The sequence below is a fragment of the Rhinatrema bivittatum genome, chromosome 7 (assembly GCF_901001135.1).
Source record: "Rhinatrema bivittatum chromosome 7, aRhiBiv1.1, whole genome shotgun sequence".
Taxonomy (NCBI): Eukaryota; Metazoa; Chordata; class Amphibia; order Gymnophiona; family Rhinatrematidae; genus Rhinatrema; species Rhinatrema bivittatum.
The window spans coordinates 90335930-90363742 of NC_042621.1; the positions used below are offsets into that span (position 1 = coordinate 90335930).

General features: G+C 45.7%; 1 protein-coding gene across 3 annotated transcripts in view; it reads left to right on the forward strand.

Annotated features, from left to right (window-relative positions):
* The window catches only part of LOC115095247, a 392965-nt gene that overhangs the window by 107884 nt on the left and 257268 nt on the right, over nucleotides 1–27813 (forward strand). For all 3 annotated transcript variants that reach the window (XR_003857731.1, XM_029608666.1, XM_029608667.1), the window contains 2 exons: nucleotides 2545–2712; nucleotides 22318–22405. Coding sequence is in view for 2 of the 3 variants with exons in the window: in XM_029608666.1 (XP_029464526.1) it covers nucleotides 2545–2712; nucleotides 22318–22405 (256 nt within the window). In the remaining variant the exon portion in view is untranslated. The remainder of the gene's footprint in view (nucleotides 1–2544; nucleotides 2713–22317; nucleotides 22406–27813) is intronic.

The window sequence follows — 27813 nt, forward strand, 5'->3', positions numbered from 1 at the left end:
GGGCTCAACTTGTGGGGAACGTGGGCTGGTATTGGCGAAGCTCCAGCTGGCCCCTGTCTTCCTCCGGCCTCACCTCCTGACGTTGGGGACCTGTGAGGGGTTTCCCCCTCAGGTAGCATCAACACCAACTCAGGCTAGGGGTCCACAGACTATATCGTGGTTCCTAAAATTTTCAGATGTATACATGAAAATTTCCAGCAAAATTCTACCTGCACAAAAAGCAGATGCAAGTGACAATGCGTACTTTGTACTCATTGCAAGTTTTAAAGAAAAGTATTCACTAGGGATATGCAAGTGAAACATTTTTGTTTCATTCACTTTTTCATATTTTTTAGTTTTATTTAATATATTTTTGTTTGGTTTGTTTCCTGACCAAAATAACCTTTAATATCACCCCCCCCCCCCAAAAAAAAGACCAAGAACAAAAAAAGCAGACCTTCCTGAGGCTTTCCAACCCCATCTGTAGGGATCTGCTAGATCTGAAGGGTAGAAGCAATGCTCATTCACTCCTGCGCTGATGCTCTGTGCTTTAAAAATGGCATTGATGGCCCTCAGATCTGTGCAAAGTGATGTCACTTTAGTGCCCGTCTTAGGGACAACTAGTATCATTTTGTTGTATGGCCATATCGCTATATAACATAATCACATCAGCTATCCCTGCAATAGGCTCTAAAGTGACATCACTTTTGCACTAACCAGGGGGCCACTGGCACCATTTTTAAAGCATAGAGCAAGTGGGGAATCACCCGTGCCATTTGATCCTTGTGGACTCCCAAGGATAGGGTAAACAGGGCCCAGGAAGTTCCCAGCCCTGGCAATATTTTACAGCAGTGATTCCCAACCCTGTCCTGGGGACCCCCCAGCCAGTTTTGTTTTCAGGATATCCACAATGAATATGCATGAGAGAAAATTTGCATGTTATGGATGCAGTGCATGCAAATTTTCTCTCATGCAAATTCATTGTGGATATCCTGAAAACCCGACTGGTTGGGGGTCCCCAGGACAGGGTTGGGAACCACTGTTTTAGAGGGTATCAAGAGGGGCCTGAAGAGGTCTTGCTCAGCCCAGCTTGCTAGGCCCAGGCCTGGGGTTGTCTTTGTGGGGTGGGAGAGGAGTTTGAAAGCATCAGGGAGGCTTAGTTTTTTATTTTTCCAAAATAAAAATACTCAAAAATGTTCTGATATTTTCCTGCAAGGCTATTTTTGGATGGAATGAACCAAAAATGTCCTTTTTTGGTTCGGATGTGCAATTCTTTAAAAATAAATTTCACATCCCTAATATGTACCTACTTTTGCTTTGAGAATTGAAAGTGAATTTTAAAAGAGATATTTGCGCAAAAAGGGCCACATATACATGTATGTGTCTCGAGTGAATACCATGTATTTTACAAAGGGTTCATTCACATTCACATCCATATGTAACAAAATAACACGTGTAAAAAAGAGACAGACTAGGAGCATATAAATTGCTATTTTAGAACCTGCCATAGCAATGTGCATATGTCTGCTACTTGTGTGTATTTATACCTGCTATTTATCTGGTGTAAATGAGAATAAAAGTGTCAAATATTGACTGAGTGAGGGGTGTAGATAAACTGGAGGGGGGTTCAAGGTGAAGAGGCAGGAAGGTATCGATGACCTAGAGATGGATTGATCAAACTACTGGCCAAATTGATAAAACTGGCAATTCCTTCACGCATGCATGCTTTAAAATTTGCTAACTTGCACATGTAAAAGCCGACAAGTGCTAAAGAAAATATGCATGTGAAATTTCCATGCGTAAATGTTAAAATCGGAAGGACAAATACACACATATAAGAGATGTGCTCCACTTACCCGGATAAGTTTTGACTTAGCCGAATAAGTCTTAAAAAGCACTCCTTATCCAGCTAAGGGCCTGATTTACTAAGGTTTTTCTCCAATTCTGTGTTTATGGGAAAAATGCTTAATAGATGAGGCCCTAAATAAGATAGCCAGATAAGCCTTAAAGCACTGGTTATCCAGTTATCTTACTTATCTGGCTAAATAGCATTTTTCTTTTACTTATATAGCTATCTTGCTTAGCTGGATATGTCTTAAACAGTGTTACTTAGCCTGTTAAGTAGTGGGATTTTTTTAGACTTATCTGGGTAAGTTGAAAATACATTCCGTGTATCTTTTACATATGTGAACATGTTGTAGGGTAGATTTACACATATTTTACATAGTGCAGTTTGCACATTCATTTGTGTACCCAATATTTATTTATTTATTTGAAATCATTTATATCCTGTACATCAAAAAGATATCTGAGTGGGTTACAATCAAAGATTCATAATAAAAAGAATATGTGCACATGAGCATGCATGCCCCTATACACATGTATGTGAGTGCGTATGTGCATGTTTTAAAGTTATCCTCCACGTACAAAGTTTGATGATAAAAAGTACACATGGTCTTTGTCTCAAATGCAGGCAGCGTGAATCTTGCACCCATAATATTTAGAAAGAAACAGTCCTCTGCCAATTGTGTTTAATCTTTATTAAATATTAACATATATTTTTAGGGAAAATAAAGAACAATTTAACACTGCTATGAAAGAGTTCTTGGCAATCGTCCAGGAACGACGACAACAGAGGAGAGAAATGTATGCCACTAGAGCTATCTTCAACCTTCAAACAGTAGGAATTGAATCTCGGATATTAGCAGCATTGACCTTCCAGCGAACAGTGTTGTAAGTCTGTCTTACTTTGGGTTCCCTTAAGGGGGACTTATTCTACCTGACATAAATGAACATATTTCATTTGACAAGGCAGGCTAAATAAATCAATTTACATTGGTTGCACAGAAAAAAAGATATCATAAATGATTGTTTGGTGTCAGTAGGCTCTTATTCTGAGTTACTATATGTGAGGATTCTACATCTGCATTCAACAGTTATGCAATGCTTATTATCAGTGTTTTACTTTTTCAGCTAGGGAAACTTAGAACTGAATTTGTAAGCATCAAATTTCAAATCAAATACTTTCTTGCTGAGCTAAAAAACGATCTTGTGTCTAGGTATGATGTTCCAAGAATTGAAATGTAGTTGTCAAGTTAATGCCTGGGAAAAGCCACAAAGTAAGGTATGCCAAAAGTTAACAGCTGGAGGGAGGGGGTTTGAGGAGGAAGTACTGTTATGATTAAACTTGCGGGAGGGCGCCGCAAGCGGCCTCACTCACCCAGTTGCCGCAGACTCCCGATGCCGGTAGGTACAGCTTGTTTCCTGTGTGGCAGGAAAGCTCCTCTGATGACATCATTGTTTTGGGCCTTTAAAAGGCCACTTCTGCCGTTACTCTAGGCCGTCACAAGATTCAAGGTCTCCTGTTTCTTGTGGTCCTCCGTGTTCCTGGTCTCATTGTCTTGTGACAGTTTCTGAGTTCTGTTTCCAAGTCTTCAGTCCAAGTTTTCAGAGTCCTGTCCAAGTCTGTCCACTGGTTCAAGTCTTGGAGCCTCTTCCTTAGTTCCTGAGTCCAAGTTCCGACTTCTGAATTTATGAGTCTGAGTTCCTGAGTCTGAGTTTCGAGTTCCTGAGTCATGTCCTGGTCTCTGGTGTTCTTGTTCCAGCTACCTGCCTGTTTCAAGACCTGAGCTTTCATCTTGTTCCAAGTCTTCAAAAAAAAAAAAAAAAAAAAAAAACTTCCCAAAGTTGAAGCCTTTAATCTTCCCTTCTTGATACTTCAGATTAAAGCAGACAATCATTTTTTTTAAATTACACTCTAGCAACATATCATGGCTTCCTTGCAAGTTTAAAGAAAAGGAAATTCTTAAGCTTATCTTTTAGGCTAGAGTTGTCCCTGGTCCCATTACCACTCTTCCTCATTGTCAGCAGCCTCAGCCATGCTGAAGAGTCCCCAGCTGCTTCCTTGTCTCCAGCCTAATTGTCTCTCTCCGAGTTCTGCCAGTCTCCTGTCTTTTATATAGAGGCTAGCTATTGCTTACAAGTAGGGAATGCTCCACCCTCTTCCCTCCCTGCTACCAGCAGTTTCAGAAGCTGACCAGTAAGGCTTCAAGATGATGTAGTTTCACTTGGCAGCCTTCTTCACTGCATCTTTTTTTTCTTTGCCTCACTCCAAAAAGCTTTCATTAACAAAAAGTCCCAAAGCTTCACTTTTATTATTTAAAGTGAAGGGACCCACAACCAAGTAAATCATTATGACCACTTAAAAACAGTTCCTGTAATTCCCAGCTCCTGAAAACATGACAATAAAAGAGCATGATTAACACAGTGTCAAACACTGAACTGATATCTATGGAAACCATAACCATATCCTTTCCCTTATCTATATTCTGCCTAATTTCATTTTTGGACAATTTCATCGAAGAAGGGACCTGGCCCTCACTCAGACAGGTATTGACAACAGTCATCAACGGTGTAGCCAGTCCCAGCTCTTTATCTTTGATCAGAAAACATGGCATTGGGTCAAGATTTGATGTTGGATTATTTATAGATAAGATTTTATCCATGTCTATAATCATTACTGGATAAAATGCTTAACATTTTGAAAATCCAGCTAAACCTTCACCCCCACAGTGATTATTGGCAGCATTATCCAAATCAGTGATTATGTCACACTTCCCCAAATCATTAGAAGAGACAGGGAAGGAACACTGAATATTTGAAATCTTTTGCTGGAGAGAGTTGGCAAAATTTTCTGCAGATGGTTCCACTGACATGGGTAACAGAGGAGCAACCACCATGATAAACAACTGTTTGGCTTTATTGTCGTTCAATTAAAAAAGCTTAGAAATTAAACACACTTGGCCTTTATTACTTCAGATTTATATGAGTCAATAGATGACCTACAACTCAGTAAGTTCTCAAATGAGTTATTATTATGCCAATTTCTTTCATAATGCAGAAACTGAAGTTTCTAAAATGGTAATAATCACAATGAAGGCACACAATGAAGGCACAATATATTTTCTCTTACATCAATACATTATATATACCCCAGGAGAAAATAATCATTTAAACTATCCCAATTAAATATTATTTATTAATGAACATATCTCCAAATCCTCACAATGCATAAAAAGTCTGCCTATACATGTTAAAAGCTATCTATCACACTCACCAATCCCATTCATTCACAATAAAAATACACTGTATTACAAAATGATATTTAAAGAATATATTTAAACATGTAAATATTTCTTTAATTATCATTTCTCAGGTTCAAATTCAATCATGAACACTCTTCTTTTTCATATAGTACAAATTCAATATTCAATATTATAGACTCCAAATGTCTCAAAAATATTTTCCCTCAAATGAAGAATCTTCTATAATATCATCCTTATGCTTATAAGCGCTCCTTCTTAATGTCCTCCGACAAAGAATTCTCTGTTTCGCCCAGGGAGGCTGATTGTGTCGGGCACTGGTTCAGTGTTGGAACCATTAGCTAAATTTATTGATTATGTTTTGCAGCCCAGCACATTGTTAATTCCTTCTCATATAAGGGACTCCATGGATTTCATTAATCAGTTGACTACTCTACCACCAGTACAACAGGAATGGATTTTAGAGACGGCAGATATCACATCCTTGTATACGAATATCCCACAAGAAGAGGCATTGGATATTATTAAAAGTATTATTAGTAATATGGACATGCCCCAGGAGAGATGTGAATTTATATTAAAGATTGCTGAAATCACTTTAACTTGTATTTTTTTACTTATAAATCACGATTCATTTTACAGATTAAAGGAATTCCCATGGGATCTTCCATGGCACCTATGGTGGCCTGTCTTTATGTTGCCCGATTTGAAGAGAGATCAGTGTATAATGCCACATTATATAAAAAAGTGATTTTTTGGAGGAGGTATATCGATGATGTGATTTGGATTTGGAAAGGTGAAAGTGGTGAATTAGACACATTTGTAGAGGATATAAACTCCAGGGAGAGGAATTTGTTTTTCACAGTGATATGATAAAGCGACAGTTTCATTTTTTAATATTCATGTATATGTACATGAGACAGTATTAGCCACTACCATTTACCGGAAGCCTATGGGTAAGAATACTTTATTTCACAATGTTATAACTTGTAAGAGTGTGAACCCTGGGCCGAGGTGAGAGGTGTCTCTGCCCACAGGGAGGAGCCCTGTGAGCCTCACCGTCTAAAATTCTCAGGCTTTCTGTACCTCCTTATATACCTGATTTTTACAATATCATTGGGTGTAATAAATACTTGCTCCATAACGCCAGGATACATATGTTAGGAAATGTGGACCCTTGACCCGAGGGTTGGCGCTACCTGTGGGGACTGAGCTCCACAGGTTCCCACCATCAGGAGGCGAGGCCAGCTGGGAAGCAGAGGCTAACAGTAGCTTCGCCAGTACCAGCCCACGTTCCCTGCAGGTTGAGCCTTTGGGTACCGGGGCTGGCTGGACTTAGGTGGGCCTCCATATGTTGTCGTCGGAAAGACAGAGAGGTCAGCCCAGAGGCAACAACAGTGGAATGGAGAAGTCTGTACTGGATGAGGCGGAGTCCCGGTGACCCAGGTGCCAATAGAACCAAAGTCAGACAGGGGACACCCAAGCAAGAACAGACCGAAGCCTGAATAGGCCAAGTCCAGGACGTAGACTGAAGAGGCATCGTAGAGCAAGCTGGAGTAGTCAGTAGTCAGGCAATGCAGAGGTCTGGGCTTGGAGAGAGTCAATGGTGTAGTCAGGCAATGCAGAGGTTTGGGCTTGGAGAGAGTCAATAGCGTAGTCAGGCAATGCAGAGGTCTGGGATTGTAGAGAGTCAATAGCGTAGTCAGACAAAGCAGTGGTTTGGGCTTGGAGAGAGTCAATAGCGTAGTCAGACAAAGCAGAGGTTTGGGCTTGGAGAGAATCAATAGCGTAGTCAAGCAATGCAGAGGTCCGGGATTGGAGAGAGTCAATAGCGTAGTCAGACAAAGCAGAGGTTTGGGCTTGGAGACAGTCAATAGTGTAGTCAGGCAATGCAGAGGTCTGGGCTTGGAGAGATTCAATGGCGTAGTCAGGCAATGCAGAGGTCCAGGCTTGGAGAGAGTCAATGGTATAGTCAGGCAATGCAGAGGTTTGGGCTTGGAGAGAGTCAATAGCGTAGTCAGGCAATGCAGAGGTCCGGGATTGGAGAGAGTCAATAGCGTAGTCAGACAAAGCAGAGGTTTGGGCTTGGAGAGAGTCAATAGCATAGTCAGGCAATGCAGAGGTCTGGGCTTGGAGAGAGTCAATGGTATAGTCAGGCAATGCAGAGGTCCGGGCTTAGAGAGAGAAAATGGGGTAGTCAGGCAATGCAGAGGTCATGTCCGAGAAAGTAATCCGATGAACGGTTAGGAATCAGGAACGCAGGAATGAAGGAGAACAAGAACAGGAACTTGCGAGGATCAGGAACCAGGAACTCAGGAGAATCACCAGAAGGCAACGAGTACATGACCAGCTTGGAGACCTGTTGCAGGAGACCTGTTGCAAAGGCAATCATTGGAAGCCGAGCCCGGCCTTAAGTACCAGAGCTCCAGAAATGTCATCATCCGGGGCTGTGGCCAAATTCCCGCCGCGGGCCCTTCATAAGAGTCAGTGATGCATGCGCACGCACTTAGGGAGGGGCACAGTGCTGGACGGTGGCGTCTCTCCGCGGTTCACGCGGAGAGGCCCGACGCGGAACACAGGAATCTGTAGCTGAAGCTGAGGCACCGGGGGTGGCCCAAGGAAGGAGCCAGCGGCCCACCGTCGCCAGGGATGAGGAACCAGGCATTGGATTTGTCTGAGAGAGGTGAGAGGGCCGGGCTGCGGGCCTGCCATGGCCGGCATGCATAACACTTTGTGAGACTTTCCTCACTCCAAATGACATCAAATCTTCACTGAGGTGTACTTTGATGTTCATATGTCTCACTCTCCATATAAACTGACCCCAAAACGCAAAACAACCACTAAAACCTCACCACAGGTTCTTAGCTGGCCCTCCTATAGAGATATAAATACATGAATACTGTGAAGGCCTCCACAGAGGCTCTCTCTTTCTCTCCCTCCCCTCCTCCAAAAAATGGCTGAAATGCAATCTTTATCGTGAATTGCATTATGGCCGTTTTGGGGATTTTGCACAGCTTAACACCAGGAAAAAAGGTGTAGGTATTTCCAGCGTACGTTACGCTATCGCACAGTGTGAAAATGCCCTTCATTTTCATTAATCCCTCCCCAATCCCACCCCTTTGAAAAATTTGCATTTGCACCATGCACTACCATTACTATCGCATGCATTATCGCGTTATCCCAGGCATTAACACATTTTGATGAATGACGCTGCAAGTTTTCAACTCACATTTGAATCATTTCATATCGGTTAAAGTACATAACATCTCAGGCATTGAATTCCATAATTTAAGACTTGCTATGGAAAACGCACAGTCTCTTGCTTCAGTTAAATGTACACTCCACAATGTAGGAACAACCAAAAGAACTTTATTTTGAGATCTCAGTACTTGTTGCAGAGTATATAAATGCAATGCTGCACCTATCCAACCAGCATCATTTGAATGAATAATCTTAAAATTAGAATGAGAACTTTATACAGAACTAGCAACTCTACCCATTCTACGCCCGGACGGCGAGCCTTTTTATTGGCACATATGCTCTTGTTTTGTGCAGTATTTCCCTAGAAATTCACTATAAGAGTGTCCTTTCCACATACACACACCCGGCTCATACAGGCTCCCTCACTCTCTGGCACTCACACACATCTCCTCATATAGACTCTCTGAAACACACACTCAAGCATCCCGCACACTCCCCCTCTTACCAACCAAGCTGTCTCTCGCACTCCCCCACACCCCCTCTCCTCTTTCACACACACATTCTCTCTCACCAGCATCCCCCTCCCCTCATATAGGCTCCCTCTCTCTGAAACCCACACTCTTTATCACACCCTCCCCACCCCCTCTCCCCAACCATGCTCTCTGTCACCCCCCTTCTCTCACACACACATTCTTTCTCACCAGGATCTCCTCCCCCATGCTCTCTCTCACCCCCTCCTGCTCTCTCTCTCCTCCCCTCCCCGACACATATTCTCTCTCACCAGCATGCCGTGGGACCCGCGCCATTCGTGGCGAAGATGAAGGCCCGGCGCGCCATTCGCGGTACATGGGGGCCTTCCATTTTCGCCTTGAGCAGAAAATAGCAGTGGAGACTCCAGCATGCTGCGAACAGAGCGCGTCCCGCGTCACACGCTCCATTCGCGGCAAAGATGAAGACCTGGGCGCGCCGATCGCGGCACAAGGGGCCTTCCCTTTTCGCAGCGAACGGTGCACCGGGCCTTCATCCTCGCCGTGAACGGAGCGTATGCTGCGGGACGCGCTCTGTTCATGGCATGCCAGGGTTTCCGCTGCTATATTCTGCCTGTCCCGCGATGGCCGCTGTCCTTCGTACCTGTTGTAGCTGGTGTTGTCACATGGCCGCTGTACGGCGTGTTTGAGCCTCCAAGGCGGCCAGGAAGCCGCCTGCGCCATCTATCGGCGGGCTGGGGAACATGCGTGAGTACTGACGGACACACTACCAAGCCCGATATATTATGGATTCTAAATTCCACTAGTAACCAGTGCAATGAAATCAAAGTGGGCATTACATGATCAAATATTTTACACCCTAATAAGAATCTAGCTGAAGCATTCTGTAACAATTGTAAAGGTCTCAATGTACAAGCAGGACGGCCAAGTAGTAAAGAACTAAGATAGTCCAAATTTGAAAAGATAAGTCTGCAATACTGTATGAAAGTCTTTGAAAATTAATAAAGATTTTAATTAATACAATAAATGCAATTTAGTGTAGCCCACTTTAATTAACTTAATATATTTTTTCATATAAAGACTCTCATCTAGTTGAATACCTAAATTACATACTTGATCCGATAGAATAATATTAGAAATAGCACATCAAGATTTCTATTTAACCGGATAATTTCAGTCTTACTAGAATTTAGTGGAAGTTTGAGATACGACAAAACTTGCTGAATAGCCTTCATGTAAATTGAAATCAAAGAAACAGTGTGTTCAAGTAACTTAGTAAAGGGAATATAAAATTGTATATCATCAGCATAGAAATAGAATGAAATTCCTAAACCAGCCAACAATTTACACAGAGGAAGCATATACATATGAAGATCCCATGCTACTGATGCAATCAATACCGGTGGCTATTCCCTAAGTAAACTTGACTAATAGCAGTTAATGGACTTCTCCTACAAGAAGTTATCCAAACCTTTTTTGAACCCAGCTATTAACTGCACTAACCACATCCTCTGGCAACAAATTCTAGAGCTTTATTGTCCGTTGAGTGAAAAAGAATTTTCTCCAATTAGTCTTAAATGTGCTACTTGCTAACTTCATGGAATGCCCCCTAGTCCTTCTGTAGTGGGCGGAGACTGGAGACTTCACCCTGACAGAGGACAACCTGAAACTTCTACCAGCAAGACTGCACCCTTGTAAGTCAGACATCACAGGAGGGAGGCAGACGAGATGGAGACCTCCGATCCGGACGTCTCGGATTATGATGACGTAGCGGAGTCTCTAGAGCCTGTTAGTTCCTCCACTGGGCCCGCCCACAGGACGAGGGCTACGGATGTGCGCCAGGACGCACGCAGGGAGCTATCTCAGCGCCGGAAGAAAGGACAGCCGCCCCGAAAGACGGCTGAACTTCCGGACCAGGAGGGCACATCCCAGTAACCCAGTACCACGGCCCAATTGTTCCCCATCAGACAAACCGTGACATACTATTATTCAAAAGTGTAAATAACCGATTCACATCTACTCGTTCAAGACCTCTCATGATCTTAAAGACCTCTATCATATCCCCCCTCAGCTATCTCTTCCCCAAGTTGAACAGCCCTAACCTCTTCAGCCTTTCCTCATAGGGAAGCTGTTCCATCCCCTTTATCATTTTGGTTCCCTTCTCTGTACCTTCTCCATCGTAACTATATCTTTTTTGAGATGCGGCGACCAGAATTGTACACAGAATTCAAGGTGCGGTCTTACCATGGAGCAATATAGAGGCATTATGACTAATAATTCCTAACATTCTGTTTGCTTTTTTGACTGCTGTAGCACTTTAATTATCCACTATGATGCCTAGATCATTTTCCTGGGTGGTAGCTCCTAATATGGAACCTAACATCATGTAACTACAGCAAGGGTTATTTTTCCCTATTTGCAACTCCTTGCACTTGTCCACATTAAATTTCATCTGCCATTTGAAATTCAATAGGCTTTTTCATAGCTTGTTTTAAACTAGCTGTAACAAGTTCTTCTAATAAAGAAAGATTAATTAAATTAGTGATTTTGGGAGTGATAGTCTGCTGCTCTTCTTTCAGTGAAGAAGCTAGACTTGGATCAACAGGATGGATAACAGGGTTAATTTTAGCAATTATTTGATCAATTTCGAGTTCTAACATTCTATCAAAAGAGTTCCATGTAAATAGTTTACTGGATCACATGTCAACATATTATCGGAGTAGTCCCACATTACAAAGAAAGAAGTGTGTGCTGTTAAGTAAGTCATAAAATTATCTCTTATTAGTAGGTTATCAAGCAAGTTTTAAACATTATGGGGTAGATTTTAAAACCCCTGCACGCGTAAATCCTCCCGGATTTACGCGCGCCTATTTTGCATAGGCCGCCGGTGCACGCAAAGCCCCGGGATGCGCGTAAGTCCCAGGGCTTCGTAAAAGGGGCGGGAGGGGGCGTGTCCGGGGCGTGTCCGGGGCAGGGGTGGTCCGGGGCGGGTCCGGGGGTGTGGTGACGGTTCGGGGGCAGGCCGCAGTGCCGGGGGATCCTGGGGCGGCGCGTGCAAGTTACGCCTGCTTGAAGCAGGCGTAACTTGCCCAACAAAGGTAGGGGGGAATTTAGGTAGGGCTGGGGGGGTGGGGTAGATAGGGGAAGGGAGGGGAAGGTGGGGGGACGTGGAAGGAAAGTTCCCTCTGAGGCCGCACCGATTTCGGAGCGGCCTCGGAGGGAACGGAGGCAGGCTGCGCGGCTCGGCGCGCGCAGGCTGCCGATTTTGCGCAGCCTTGCGCGCGCTGACCCCGGATTTTATAAAATACGCGCGGCTACGCGCGTATCTTATAAAATCTGGTGTACTTTTGTTCGCGCGCGCGTATGTTTTGAAGATCTACCTCTATGTTGCACCAACAATAACAAATAAAATTCTGTCCATAATTGAAAGACTCATTATCTCAAGCAAGGTTGATTTATACTATTGTATTAAAAATTGATACATCATCTTTCATATCACCTGCAAATTTTGAAATTCTCAGTTAGGAAGGGACTGCATAAATTCCTGTTTGCTCCTTAGACTGTAGAAAGAGAGTTCATTCATCTTGTACCACTCACAAATGTGCAAGGAACAGCAAAGATAATTTGATTTCCTTCTGAAATAAAGTAGTACAATATGGCACAAGTGCTTTTTGATTAGCAGTAACTCTGGCAGAATAGTCCTAGAAAAGTTATATTTTAACTCCCTGGTATTCCAATAGTTTAAGCTTTTTATAGATCATTATGATCTTCTCTTTTGTGACGTAGTTAAGAATCCTGGTGATAACAGGATGAGGCCTAGTTGCATTCTTCTTGAGAGGCCCCATGTGATGAACCCTTTCTACCACTACTGATTCTGTCTCCAGGGTGAGACAGAGAGTTTCCAGTAGTCATACCTTTTCAGGCATACTAATTATATGAATATTATTCCACCTCCCACGATTTTCCTAATCATCAATGTTTTCTAGGAGTTCTTCATTTTGCTTCTAGAATGATGTGATTTGCGAGGTTAGATTATCTGTAGCCATTTCTTGAGAGGCAATACGACCATCCAATTCAGATAATTGAGTACTGTGTCTTTCTAAACAATCCTTCATCTCTTCAGATTGACACTTACTTAGGGAATCTGCAATAGTAGCTGAAACATTTTTGGAAATTTCTCTTATTAATTCTTCTTTAAGAATATCCATTCAACTGCCATTTTAGGTGATGCAGGTTGGATCTTTTCCCTGATCAATCATTGCAATTTGGTTGTCATTCTCTCTTTGAAAAGTTATAAAATACTCTCTATTGGTCAATAGGGATGTGAATCGTTTTTTGACGATTTAAAATATCGTCCGATATATTTTAAATCATCAAAAATCATTAGAGCCGCGATACAATAACCATTCCCCCGATTTATCGTCAAAAAATCGTAAATCGGGGGAAGGCGAAAAAACCGGCACACTAAAAAAACCCTAAAACCCACCCCGACCCTTTAAAATAAATCCCCCACCCTCCCGAACCCCCCCAAAATACCTTAAATTACCTGGGGTCCAGAGGAAGGGTCCCGCTGTGATCTTCCACTCTCGGACCTCCGGTGCTTGTAGAAATGGCGCCGGCGCTACCTTTGGTTTTTCCGTACGGAAAAACGATTCGCGGCAGGAGATCGCTCCCGGACCCCCGCTGGACCCCCAGGGACTTTTGGCCAGCTTGGGAGGGCCTCCTGATCCCCACAAGACTTGCCAAAAGTCCAGCGGGGGTCCGGAACGACCTCCTGCAGTCGAATCGTGTTGTCTATGGCCGGCGCCATTTTGCGCCGCCATTTTGCGCAAAATGGCGCCGGCCGTAGACAACACGATTCGACTGCAGGAGGTCGTTCCGGACCCCCGCTGGACTTTTGGCAAGTCTTGTGGGGATCAGGAGGCCCCCCCAAGCTGGCCAAAAGTCCCTGGGGGTCCAGCGGGGGTCCGGGAGCGATCTCCTGCCGCGAATCGTTTTTCCGTACGGAAAAACCAAAGGTAGCGCCGGCACCATTTCAACAAGCACCGGAGGTCCGAGAGTGGAAGATCACAGCGGGACCCTTCCTCTGGACCCCAGGTCATTTAAGGCATTTTGGGGGGGTTCGGGAGGGTGGGGGATTTATTTTAAAGGGTCGGGGTGGGTTTTAGGGATGTTTTAGTGTGCCGGTTTTCGATTTTCACAATTTTCACGATATTTTAAAAACCCAAACGGCGACGATCCGATTCCCTCCCCCTCCCAGCCGAAATCGATCGTTAAGACGATCGATCACACGATTCACATCTCTATTGGTCAAGACTTCAAAATTTAGCATTGATTATAACTGGTGCACAGTAATATAAGAGCAGATGACAATGGATCCTGTTGGAGCGCAAAGTCCCTTCTCAATGCCTTCTTAGGCAACCATCTTACTGGAAGTCTCAACCTTGCCAATTTTGAACCATTTCCTTTACCTGCTCTGCCTTTCCCTAACCCTGACATGATTGTTTTTGTCTCTGGGGGTTTGAATATTAAAATGATTTTATATTTCTCAATGGTGCTGTAACTGACTGTATGTCCACTGACTGTGGCACGCTAACATGTTTATGCAGGGAACAGATAGAATGCTGCACTGTGTGTCACAATGTGTGCACTAGTTCTGACACTGCTGAACTTAGTGACAGGCTCCACAACACTGCCTGGTGTGCTTCAGTCTCTGCACTGTGCTTAGTGCTCACCTAGTACCCATTGTCCACATTACCCACTACCCAGGCAGAGACAAAATAAGTAAAAGCTCTGCAAGTGACTCTCCACATACTGCCTCAACCTTCCACAAACGGAAAGAAAAAAACTGCAACACACTCCCACAGCTTCTGCACTGTGCCTGGCTGACTTTCTCTACTGACTGGCACAGTAGCCAAAAAGTAGGAACTCAGAGATAGTTCAAATAATGTCCTCCTTCACAGACAATGCCTTCCTATCCAAGTCTGCTGACTAGCTGTTCTATACTTTGTATCAATTCCTAACTGTATACTTGTTCTCCCATTGATTTCAATGAGGTCATTGAATTTAATGGCTCATAGAAATCATTAATTTCAAAATGAATGAAACAAATGAGATTTGTTTAATTTGATGGACCCTCTCCATTTGTTTCAGGGACCCCCAAAAGAAATGAATTGGACTCATATTGTTTCAGGCTGTCCATTTGTTTTAAACAAATGTACATCCCTATGCCACTAAAGGTCATAAGACCTTAAAACATACTTATCTTATAAGCAGGTTTGTAGAACCAGTTCTAATACTTAAGACACTAAAAAAAAGGAAAAGGTTTTACAGTATTTGTTTAGCAACATATTTGTGGTGTTCCACTTACAAATACTTGTATACAATGGTTTGAATTAAAATACATTGTAAAGTTTTGATTTTTGAACTCTATTCAATTTAATTCTAGTTTATTACTATTTCTGGGTTCTGTCTTCCCTATCTACCCCTGAGAGACTGGCTGGGTAGGTTCTGAGACCCATTTCCTTGCAGGAGACCCAACAGGAAGGAAAATTCTCTTTCTAGCCCTCACTCTGGGATACTATTTAATTTAATGACTCTACTAGAAACATCTGAAACCCCATTATACATAATTGCCACCTTAGCCACTGTAAGTAGGGCAGCCACTATATTTCAGAGGGTTAGGGTTTAGAACTGGCATCATGAATAGGATTATCCTGTTTAAAAGTGTTTTAGTACTCTTTGCTTAAAGTAGCAGGTATCTCACATTAAAGACCACTTCATTGGACAAGCAAAAAACACTGTGAAATATGCTATATCTTGGTCCAGGAATATTGAAGAGATGTTACAGCAACTGCAAATAGTATATGGGGACAAAGTGCCAGCAAACAATTAGATTACAGGAATTTTATGATCGGAGACACTCATCTGGGGAAGTCCTGAGGATTATGCCTATTGCCAAGCCGTTTCTTCATAGCAGGAGGGGCCGCCGATGTCTGTCTGTCTTTGCGGCTTGTGAGTCACCACTGCCGCCTCTGTCTTTGAGGCCTTAGTGCCACTGCTGCTGGGACCTTCAAGCGGCAGGAAGCCGCTGTCACTATTTCCATCTTCACAGCCCGTGGCCACCTTGGGCTCCTGCTGACACCATCTTGCAGCCTAGAGGCTGCTCCCGACGCCTGCCTGCTTCCTCCTTTGTCTGGGCAGCAGGGACGCTGCTGTCCAGGGTCCTGCTCCACCCTGGGCCCTCCTCTAGGTGCCGCACGTGCCTCTTCAAAGATACTTAAAGGGCCAGCGGCGGGAAAAGCCCACGGCTCCACCGGAAGTCCTTGTCAGCTTACTTCCTGCTTCAGCACTTCCAGATCTTTGGGGCCTTTGATTGGACTCCATGGTCGTCCATGTTCTTCTGTGCCGGTCCAGGTCCTCCATGGTCTTCACTTGTCTAGATGGCTCTTCGTTCCGTGTTCCTTGTCTACTCATCCTGATGTTCCTGGTCTTGTCCTCCATCGGAGCTCCTTCGTTGCCTGTTCCAAGTCCTTTTGTTCCAGATGTCCTGATGTTCCATGGTTCCGTTCCTGTAAGTCCAGATGTTCTAGATGTTCCGTGTTCCTGATGCCTTGGTCTTCGCCTCTGCAACCAGTTTCCAGTTTCCTGCAGCCACCTTTCCTGGTGTGCCACCATCATGGTCTGTGACCAGCCCATGGGGGGCTGTATAGGGAGCTTCATTGTACAAGGCCTTCTTCTCATCTGCAGCGCAAGTCTCCGGAAGACCCTTGTTTTTAATGTTCCGAGTTCTGAGTCTTGAATCTGAGTCTGAATCCTGTCCCGTCTTCGGAGTTCCTTGCCTGCTTCCATCCATGCCCAAGTCTCTTCCAGAACCTGCTCCGCTCCAGCGTGGTCTGCGACCAGCCACAGGCAGCTGTGTAGGGCATGCCCCGGTGCAGGCCTCTACTGAATCTTCGACATGTTCCAGTCTCAAGTTCCACTACTTCACCTGGAGTCTTCTTCGTGCTCAGCGTGGTCTGCGACCAGCCATGGCCGGCTGTGTAGGGTGTGCTGCGATGCAGTTCTCAACCAGTACTTTCGCCTGAGTCCTGAAACCTTGCCGGAGATCTTCTGAGTAACCTGAATTCTTGTCCAAATCTTCTGAGTAATCTGAATCCTTGTCCGAGTTCTTCCAAGTTCCAAGTCTTCTTCTGAGTCCTTCCAAATTCCAAGCCTTTGTCTGAGTCTTCCAAGTAATCTGAGTCCTCGTCTGAGTCCTTCCAAGTTCCAAGTCTTCATCTGAGTCTTCCGAGTAACCTGAATTACTTCCGAGTAACCTGGTTTTTTTTTTTTAGTAAACTACTAGCTGTACCCGGCCACGCGTTGCAGTGGCAGAGCCAGGTTAAGTGGAAAAGAAAGAAAAGAGAATGGGGATAACCGCCCCCTGCCCCCCCCCCCGAACATGGACGCAAGAACATCCCCACGCCCCCCCCCCCCCCCTGCAGGCCGCCGATACCTGTCAAAAATGGTAGTCGGTGGAGCGGGCATTCATTCTGGCATGGAAGTATTGGCGCCTGGCCCTCGGCAGCCAGCACTGAAACTGTCTCCGACGGCTGTTAGAACTTACTCTGTCAGTAGGGTGGAGCAATGGGAGCGGTCGTCTCGCTCAGATAGTAAGGGCGAAGGTGCGCCGGTTGCCAGTCCAGAAAATGGCGTCGACGGGCCCTCGCCCTTACTATGTCACATGGGCTACTGCTGCCATTGGCGTTCCCGAGTGTCCTAGTAAGGGACAGAGCCGTCGGCGCCATTTTGATTGCTGGCAGCCGACGGCCGTAGTGTATACGATGTGTCACGGAGCGCTGTTGCCCCCCCCCCGCTGGAGCAGCCCGAACTATTCTGCCATTTTGCATGCGTTCGGAGGGTGTGGGCAGTAAGTAGAAAAGTCATGTGCGTGGGGGGTGTGAGGAGGGTGTTTTTGTGTGATCTCGTAGGGTGTGGGAATTGCAAACATGTGGCATGTTAGTGGCCTCCCGGTGTATCATGCTGGAATTTTGTGGGTTTTTGTGTGTTTTGGGAGGGTGTGTGAAGTAAGTACAATTGGCGTGTGTGCAGGTTGGATTTGTGTCTGGTTGGAGGGTGTGTGAATCCCAAACATTGGTCATGTGTGTGTGGGGTGTGAGCGTTTGTGCAAGGTGTAAGAGTTTGCTCTTATGTCCAGCAGATGTTGCTGTTTTGTGGAACCAAATATTAAAACTTTTTTACCAGCCCCCGGTGTGACATATATGTAATGTAAGTGTAGAAGAACCTTGCCGTATGTGAGGTGAAGCTTGTGTCCAAATTTGAAAGTAATCGGTTCAGCTGTGGCAGAACCTGGTAAAGTTGAAAAAACAGAACAGAGCAGTAAAGGTTACAGTTTGTGTGTTTTGTTTTTTTTTACTCCAAATGAACAGCACCAGCAAAGAATAGTTTAAATATGCAAGCACACCTTCCTGGGCCCCCCCCCTAACCCGGCGAAATAGAGCAACCCACGCTACAGCCCCCCTCTCGGGAGACGTGGAGAATGTGTTCCCCCCCCCCCCCCACCGTGAAAAACGTGTGGTGGAAAATAAGAACGGTCCCCTACCGTGCTCCTCCCCGCCTACCTGTGTAAACTGCCAGCCGGTGGCGAGGGTGTGTGCTAGGGTTTGTTCCACCGGCTGCCATGTCGCAAAACTTCACCGGTGAAAGTGGTGCGTCATGATTCCTGCACTAGTAAGGGCAAATGTCCGCTGAGGATATGGCACCAACGGACTCTTGCCCTTACTATGTCACATGGTGTACCGACGTCATTGTTGTCTCCTTATAGCATAGTAAGGGCAAGGTCCGCCGGCGCCATTTTGGTTGCTGGCATCCGACGGCCCTACTGAATGCGATGTGTCCCGGACCGTTCCTGTGGTGCCGGCGGAGAAGCACGGACTTGTTTCAGGTGTAGTGTGTGATCGGAGTGCAGTGCATGGGTGGGTAGAAGAGGGTACTTTAACTTAAATTCGGAGGGTGTGTGAAATGCGTGGCTTCCCAATGTAACAGCCAGGAATCCGTGTTTTGGTGTGTTTTGGGAGGGTGGGTGAAGTAAGTGACATTGGCAGGCGTGTGCGTGGGGGTGTGTGGTGTGATGAGTGTGGATTTCTGTGTGTTATGAGGGAGTGTGAATGAAAGACAATAGCCCTGTGTGGGGGTGGGGTGTGGTGTGTGAGTGTGTGTGAAAGGTGTAAGAGGTTGCGCTTGCGCTGACGGCCACCAGATGTCACTGTTTTGTGTAAGCAATTTTTTAAACTTGTATTACCTGTCACAGGTGTGACCTATATGTAATGTAAGTGTATAAGATCCTTCCCGTATGGGAAGTGAATGTTGTGTGCAAATTTGAACGCATTCGGTTAAGTGGTTGGCGAGATTAGCGACGACGTACAAACTATTTAACATTTTTATTTATATAGATAGCACTAAGGCTTACAATTTGGGTATTTTTATTTATGCTTCTACTACTCATATTTCTTTTTCTATATTTCATATTTTGATAATTATTCAATGAAAAAATTATCCTGAAACCTGTCAAAAAGGATTGCTACATGAAGAATGCTCACACACAGGCCGATTCAGAAAAGTCCGCGGGAGAGCGGGCGAACGCCCACTCGCCTGTGCGCGCGATGCAGTATTTAAATTAGGTCCGGTGGTAGAAACGGGCAAAAGGAGGCACTAGGGACATTAGCGCGTCCCTAGCGCCTCCTTTTGGCCCAGAGTGGTGGCTGTCAGCAGGTTTGATAGCCGACACTCAATTTTGCCAGCGTCAGTTCTCGAGCCCGCTGACAGCTATGGGCTCCGAAACCGGACGCCAGCAAAATTGAGTGTCCAGTTTTCGACCCGACAGCCGCCGGCCGACTTCAAATTTTTTTTTCTTTTTTCTTTTTTACTTTTTTTACCCTTCGGGACCTCCGACTTAATATCGCCATGATAGTAAGTCGGAGGGTGCACAGAAAAGCAGTTTTTACTGCTTTTCTGTGCACTTTCCCGGTGCCCGAAGAAATTAGCGCCTACCTTTGCGTAGGCGCTAATTTCTGAAAGTAAAATGTGCGGCTTGGCTGCACATTTTACTTACTGAAACGCACGGGCATACCTAATAGGGCCATTAACATGCATTTGCATGTTAAGGGCGCTATTCAGTAAGGCGCTATTCAGTAAGGGCGCTTATTCAGTAAGGGGCGGAAAACGCACGTCCAATGACAGGTTGTACTGTATCGGCCTGACAGTGATAACATTTTAGTGAATATTAGCCAGGATAGGGGGATTCTCTAGAGGAGTGTTTTTTCCAATTCCAATGATCTGTGTTAATTGGATCAGGATATGAGCTCAGCATAGCTAAGAATTGCAAACAGGAAAATTTTCTGTCTGAATTCAACTGCTGAGAACTTATTTTGACGGGGGATATTTTTTTATTAATATGTTTTTGTTCTACTTATTGTCTGAAAAATTGATCTTTTGCATTGTTTATTTTATTTCTTAGGCACTTTTTTTTACTTAAAGGGTATGATGTAAGAGATATTATTTTGTTTGTTCAATGAAGGGATTTTCCTGGCCTAAAGAAAATGAGCATGTGGATGGGTGTACTGGCTGAAAGTTATGGATATGTAAGAGTCTTATTTTGATAGCTAGCTATTGCAAATCTGTTTGTGTCATATAGCATGTATGCTGTGACATCTGAAGGCCCTGGGATATACAGAAATTGTTTTTCTTAAGCTTGTACCTTAACAATTTCTTCAGAGTCTGTATATACTGGATAAGGACAGGGTTTGGGACCACTGCTCTAGTCTGCTGTTCCCCCATGGGTGTTGCCCTGCATTATATATATATATATATATATATATATATATATATAATTTTTAACAAAATGAAAAATAGCTCATAAAACCCATCAAACAACATATCAAAAAAATAGAAAAAAGGCCTCTCTAGGAAATTGCCCCATCTAATATTCACTAAAATGTTATCACTATGTTCATTCTTCATGTAAGAATCATTCACAGGTTTTATTACAAGTTTCACACTGAATAATTTTCAAAATATAAAAGACAGAAAAAGAGATGTCAAAGAAGCATAAACAAAAATACTCCAAACTGTAAGCCTTAGTACTACAGAAACCATCTTTCTAGGCTACCTGGTTATTTCTAGGGGGGAACACTTTTAGTCAAAAACCCCAACCCCAAATATATTATAGGCAGTTCTGCCAGTAGAAGATGGGATTGCCAGGCTAAATTATTAAAATACTTTAATCTGTGTTTCATATGATTTTTTAAAATGTAATGCATATTGGTATTATTTTCAAAGAAAGCTAAGGATCAGATTCATTAAGGCATTTTGAGTCTATGGGAGGAGAGAGAGAGAGAGAGATTTTTAATAGGGTGCAGCCTGACAATCTATAAATGGACCTTTGTTAGGGGGCACTTTGATTTGGGGTGCGTTTTCAGGAGGTGGAGCCAGCTGTCCATTGCTCCTACCATGTGACAGGGGCCGACCAATGGCACCGGTAGCCCCTGTCACATGGTAGATTTTAAAACCCCTGCGCGCATAAATCCTCCCGGATTTACACGCGCAGGGCACTCGCGCGCCGGCACGCCTATTTTGCATAGGCCGCTGGCACGCACAAGTCCCGGGGCTTCCTAAAAGGGGCGGGAGGGACGTGTCCGGGGCGTGTCTGGGGGCAGGGGCAGTTCGGGGCGGGTCCAAGGGCATGGCGACGGTTCGGGGGCGGGCCGGGAGGGTGATCCCGAGTCCCCCGGCACTGCGGCCTGTGCCGGAGGATGCCGGGGCGGTACGCGCAAGTTACGCCTGCTTCAAGCAGGCGTAACTTGCCCAACAAAGGTAGGGGGGGGATTTAGGTAGGGCTGGGGGGTGGGGTAGAAAGAGGAAGGGAGGGGAAGGTGGGGGGACGCGGAAGGAAAGTTCCCTCTGAGGCCACTCCGATTTCGGAGCGGCCTCGGAGGGAACGGAGGCAGGCTGCGCGGCTTGGCGCGCGCAGGCTGCCGATTTTGCGCAGCCTTGCACTCGCCGACCCCAGATTTTATAAGATACACGCGGCTACGCACGTATCTTATAAAATCTGGTGTACTTTTGTTCACGCCACCGGCACGAACAAAAGTACACGCGCGCGTATTTTTTGAAGATCTACCTCTATTGGACTTAAGATGTAGAACCCTATACTTTAGGGAGCTAGTATGAAATTTGTCATTGTTTTGAATAATTGACTAGTGTCCATTGTTTTTCTCAGAAGAAGTGCAATATTGGGTCTGTCAAAAAATACTTAAGATGTCTAAATTCTTCATTATGTAAGTTGCAGCTGATGCATTATTTTGTAAAGTGGCCCTAAGTACAGAGTATTGTAGTATCTTAGCTTGCACCTCAAGTCAAAAGGCTGACCTGAAGTATAAGTCATCACCTTAAGGAAAAAAAAGCTATTTTTTTCTTTTGTTTTTCAGAAACATGTATTTATCTTAAAATAAAATTCAATTTGCATACATTGTCTTTGTTTTCTACAGGAAGTCTAAGGAAATTATAATCCAGCTTTCACTGATGTCTACTAGGAGGCGGTACCGACGTTGTGGTGTTGGAAAGTACATGATGAAAGTAGGTGCAACCCATGCTCCTTCAAAAAGAAGGGTGCATTTGAATACTTATTTACTTATTTATTTAAAAATGTATAATCCCATTTTATAAGCTTCTTGTATCCAAATATTACTATTGACATACCATAGAAATGTATATTAGAGATGGGCACACAAGAGAAACAAAATAAGAAACGACAATGAAATTTCTTATTTTATTTCAAGTCATTTTCAAAACGAAATGATTTAAATTATGATGAAATTTCATAGGAATTATGTTTCTTTTTGAAAATTAAAAAAGAAAAAGTCATCGAGCCCTCCCTAGTTCGGAGCCTTGCCTAGGGAATAGGCTGAGACCCAAACTAGGGGCTGCCGCCTATGCCCAAGCATGACGTTGGTGCCTTGGCCTAGTCTGTACACCAAAATGGTGCCTGCTGCTGAGGATGATGTGCTGGAGTAAATGAATTCTGGCGTATTCCCAGCAGATGCCAGCAGTCTGACCCTCGCTTTGAGACCCAGCTTCTGGGATAGGCCCTGGTGTTGGGCCTGGGTCTCAGCCTAAGTCAAGATCCAGGCATCTGTGGTCTGGGCTTCGGGCTAGGCCAAGGCATTGGGACTTGGCCTCTGGACCAGGCCCTGATGTCAAATCTGGACCCAGACATCAGGACCTGACCTTGGGACCAGGTCCTAGCATCAGTCCTGGGCCTGGGACTTGTCCTAAGCTAAGGCCCTGGTTGAGGCCCATGCATTGGGCCTGTTCCTGGGCCTAGGCCTCAGTCCAGGTGTCAGGACCATGCCTCCAGGCTGGGCCCCATCATTGGACATGGGTCAAGGCTGAAGTTCCAGCATCTGGCCTAGGCCCTGGGACCAGGTTTCCAAGCCTGTGGCTTGTGTAGGAATTAGGCAAAAGTTGTGGTGCCCTACTGTGATCTAGGCCTAAGCAAGGCCTAGTTTTCAACCTGGGCCTAGGTCTCATCAGTGGATGCCCCCTGGACCAGGAATGTGGAGACTGGGGAGAATCCTGGCAGCTGATTTTTTTCCAGGTGGAAGGGATGGGTCGTAGGACAGAAGGCCCTGTTTTCTTATTTTTTTGCCATTTTTGGGGGGGAATTTAAATGTTTATTTCATTTTTTTAAACTAAAGAAGCTAAATAAAAATGAAATGAAATGAAATTTGTGGGGAAAAAACAAAAAAAAAATGAAACAAAAAACAAAATTAAAATTTTTACCCCTGTACATCCCTATTATATATACTATATTTTTCAGTTTACATCAGCGACAGAATAATAACATTTTATACTCAGTCTGTCAAGATGCTCTCATTGAGATAAATTTTGAAATGTTGATGTTTTTCAAGCCTTATATTGGGAATTTTATACAATAAAAATCTTTTCACTAATTCACCTACAATGCCTTCCTTTACTAAAAGGACAACAACATACCGTGCTTTTCTACTTTCTATTTTCAAAACTATAACATTCGAGCATAATTCAGAGTCTAAGAGTAACTTTGCGCATGTAATAAAAGGGACGTGATAAGGGTATCGTGGGATGGGGCCAACATTTACATGCATAAGTTGCTATTTTAAAACCTGCCAAAGTGATACACTTAAGTCTTTTATTTGTATATATTTTAATTGTGCAAGTCTTTTACATGCATACATTTACTCCTACTCAGTTTCTGGTGTAAGTGATTGTAAACATCTCAAAAGTGAAAAAAAGACTGGGTGGGGGGTCTGGGTGAAATGGGCGGACTTCAGGCTGAAGAGCAAGGACGGTTTTTTAGAACTGCAATTGAAGTGGGTGAACTGGTAAACTAATTGGTAAAACTGATAATTTGCTGTGCATATTATAAAATCCCCTGACTTATGTTGTAAAAGCCAATTTATGGGGGGAGGGGGTAAATGCGCCTAAATAAAGTGCATAAAGCCTATTTGAATATCCCTTTAAAAATACAGAAAAATTTGAACTTATCCAGATAAGTAGCGCCATTCATTCGGCTACATTCCTGTAGCAGCAGGTCTAGATAGCCGAATAAGTCTGAAAAGCATTATTTGTCCGCCTAAGTAAAGGTTTTCAGAATTATCCAGCTATGTGCTGCTACTTAGCCAGATAAATCAGTATTTATCCAGATGAGTCCAAACTTGCAAGGATCATGGTTTTTACATAAGAGAGCATTTGCATATGTCCATATTCAAAAGCATTTAGCCAGCTAACTCAAAAGTTAGCTGGCTAAATGAATATTTGGGCACTAATCTGGTTAAATTCTAGATCTGGGCATCATAGTTGATATTACATTGAAACTGTTGGCTCAGTATGCTGTGGCGGTGAAAAAAGCAAACAGAATGTTAGGAATTATGAGGAGGTGAATGGCAAATTTGGATTTCAAAATGCCTCTGTATCACTCAATGGTTAGACAGCACCTTGAAAACTATGTGCATTTCTGGTTGCCACATCTCAGAAAAGATATAGTTGCACTGGAGAAAGTACAAAAAAGGACAATCAAAATCATAAAGAGCATGGAACGGCTCCCCTATGTTGAAAGGCTAAACAAGACAGGGCTGTTCAGTTTGCAGAAGAGACGGCTGAGGACGGATATGATAGAAGTCTACAGAATCATGAAAGGACTTGAACAGGTTGATGTAAATCAGTTATTTACTCTCTCAGATAATCGAAGGACTAGGGGGCACTCCATGAAGTTAGCAAGTAAGCTCATTTAAAACAAATCGGAGAAAATTAGTTTTCACTCAGGGGTAGATTTTTAAAAAGAGCACGCAGGCATACATGAGCGCGTGCTACCCAACGCGCACACATGTATGCCTGAATTTATAACATGCACGCGCAGGCACGCATGTTATAAAATCCGGGGTCGGCGCGCAAGGGGGTGCACCATTGTGCACCTTGCATGCGCCGAGCCCACTCTGAGCTCCACTGCCTTCTGCCGTTCCTTCCCAGGGTGCTCCGAAATCGGAGCGGCCTCAGAGAGAACTTTCCTACCCCCCACTCTACCTACCCTTCCCTTCCCCTACCTCCCCCGCCCTTTCCCCCCTACCTTTCCCTTTTTCTTTATGTTGTTTCAAAACTTCAATTGGCCGGCGCCAACTGATCCCCAGGCGCCAACTGAGCACCAGGCGCAAACAAAAGTACGCTGGATTTTATAAGATACGCACGTAGCCGTGCGTATCTTCTAAAATCCTGGATCGGCGCGCGCAAGGCTGTCGATTTTGGGCAGCCAGTGCGCGCCGAGCCGCGCAGCCTGCCTCCGTTCCCTCCGAGGCCGCTCCGAAATCGGAGCGGCCTCGGAGGGAACTCTCTTTCGCCCTCCCCTCACCTTCCCCTCCCTTCCTCTACCTAACCCACCCCCCCTGCCCTATCTAAACTCCCCCTTTACCTTTGTCCGTAGATTTACGCCTGCGAGAAGCAGACGTAAATCTACGCGTGCCAGCGGACTGCTGGCGCGCCGTGCTCCGACCCGGGGGCTGGTCCGAAGGCCTGGACCACGCCCCCGGGTCGGAGCACGGCGCGCCAGCAGTCCGCTGGCACGCGTAGATTTACGTCTGCTTCTCGCAGGCGTAAATCTACGGACAAAGGTAAAGGGGGAGTTTAGATAGGGCAGGGGGGGTGGGTTAGGTAGAGGAAGGGAGGGGAAGGTGAGGGGAGGGCGAAAGAGAGTTCCCTCCGAGGCCGCTCCGATTTCGGAGCGGCCTCGGAGGGAACAGAGACAGGCTGCGCGACTCCGGTCCTGCCCCCGAAACACCGCTTCATCGGGTCCCGCCCCCGACACGCCCCGACACGCCTCTTCCAAAAACCCCTGGACCTACGCGCGTCCCAGGGCTCTGCGCGCGCCGGCGGCCTATGGAAAATAGGTGCGCCGGCGCGCAAGGCCCTGCTCGCGTAAATCCGGGCGGATTTACGCGAGCAGGGCTTTTAAAATCCGCCCGATACTGTTGCAGTTGGACACTGCTGGAGAGATAGTGGACCCTTGGGCCGACCAACCTAGGGAGGCAGGGTAGGCCGGGAGGCAGGGTAGGCCGGGAGGCGGAGCCACAAGCCGGAGGAGTTCACCCAGGAACCATGGACCCCCCGGGAGGAGCCCGTAGGGTCCCGGGTCCTCGGGACTAGGAAGTGAGACAGAAAGTTCAGAGGCTGAGATAGGCGTAGGCCGGGACCAGAGTGAGGAAAAAGGAGAGGAAGTCCAAGGTACCCGGAAGGCAGGGGACCGGCTGCACAGGGCCGAGGGCCGGCTGAAGGCAGGGCAGCGGGCGGCTGCGGAGTCTGTAGCAAACCGAAGTCTGAAGCAGGCTGTAGGCTGAAGCGGAGTCTGTAGCAAACCAGAGTCTGAAGCAGGCTGTAGGCTGAAGCGGAGTCTGTAGCAAACCGGAGTCTGAAGCAGGCTGAAGGCTGAAGCGGAGTCGGAAGCAGGCCGGAGTCAGAGGCTGGCTGCAGGCTGAAGCGGAATCAGAGGCAAACCGGGGTCGGAGGCAGGCAGCAGGCTGAAGCGGAGTCAGAGGCAAACCGGGGTCGGAGGCAGGCAGCAGGCTGAAGCGGAGTCAGAGGCAAACCGGAGTCGGAGGCAGGCAGCAGGCTGAAGCGGAGTCAGAGGCAAACCGGAGTCGGAGGCAGGCAGCAGGCTGAAGCGGAAGTCAGAAGCAAAACGGAGTCAGAGGCAGGCAACGTGAAGATCACCAGGAACGCAACTAAGAACAACTACGGAGTTGTGAACCTCGTTGCAAGGCGATGAGAGAGAGTTTGAGCGCCGGTTATATCGGGGCTTGGGTGTGACGTCAGCATCGCGGGCGGGACCAGGCTTCCGGGAGCTGGGCGCTCAAGAGGGACGTCCTCGCGCGCGCACGAGGCTGATGAGAAACAGGCACGTAATGGCGGCCGCCACGTGGAGAGAGAGAAGCCCCCGGGGTCCGGAGCGGGCGGAACGTGATGATCCCTGGAGCGGAGGTAGGCGGGCTTGGGCCCTAACAGAAGGGAAGCGGTTGGGACCGCAACACATACATCCTAAATGTTGCATCCATTGCTGCTCGACACCCTCACTCCGGCCTCCTTACCACTGTGGCGACTCCCTCCGGGTCTGATGGACGGTTAGCTGCCACGGCCTTTTCTTGCCGTCTCTCTCCGGCGTCCCTGGAACAGCACAACGCTGTGGATCTGCCATGTTCCTGATGACATAGGGTGCGCGTGCGCGTTCCGATTGATGTACCAGCAAGGGTGCGAACCTCGGGGGCGTCCCCCTGAGATGACATCATCCGCTTCCAATATAAAAGGTCTCAGTATTTGCTAACACATCGAGTTAGCAAGGGTTTCGCTACCTAAGCTACTCTGCCTCCTCGGACTTACCAGGGGTACCCGCTCCTCGGGGGCCTCACTCTCTTTTCTTTATTTCAGATTACCAATAGGAACCGGTACTCGCTCCTCGAGGG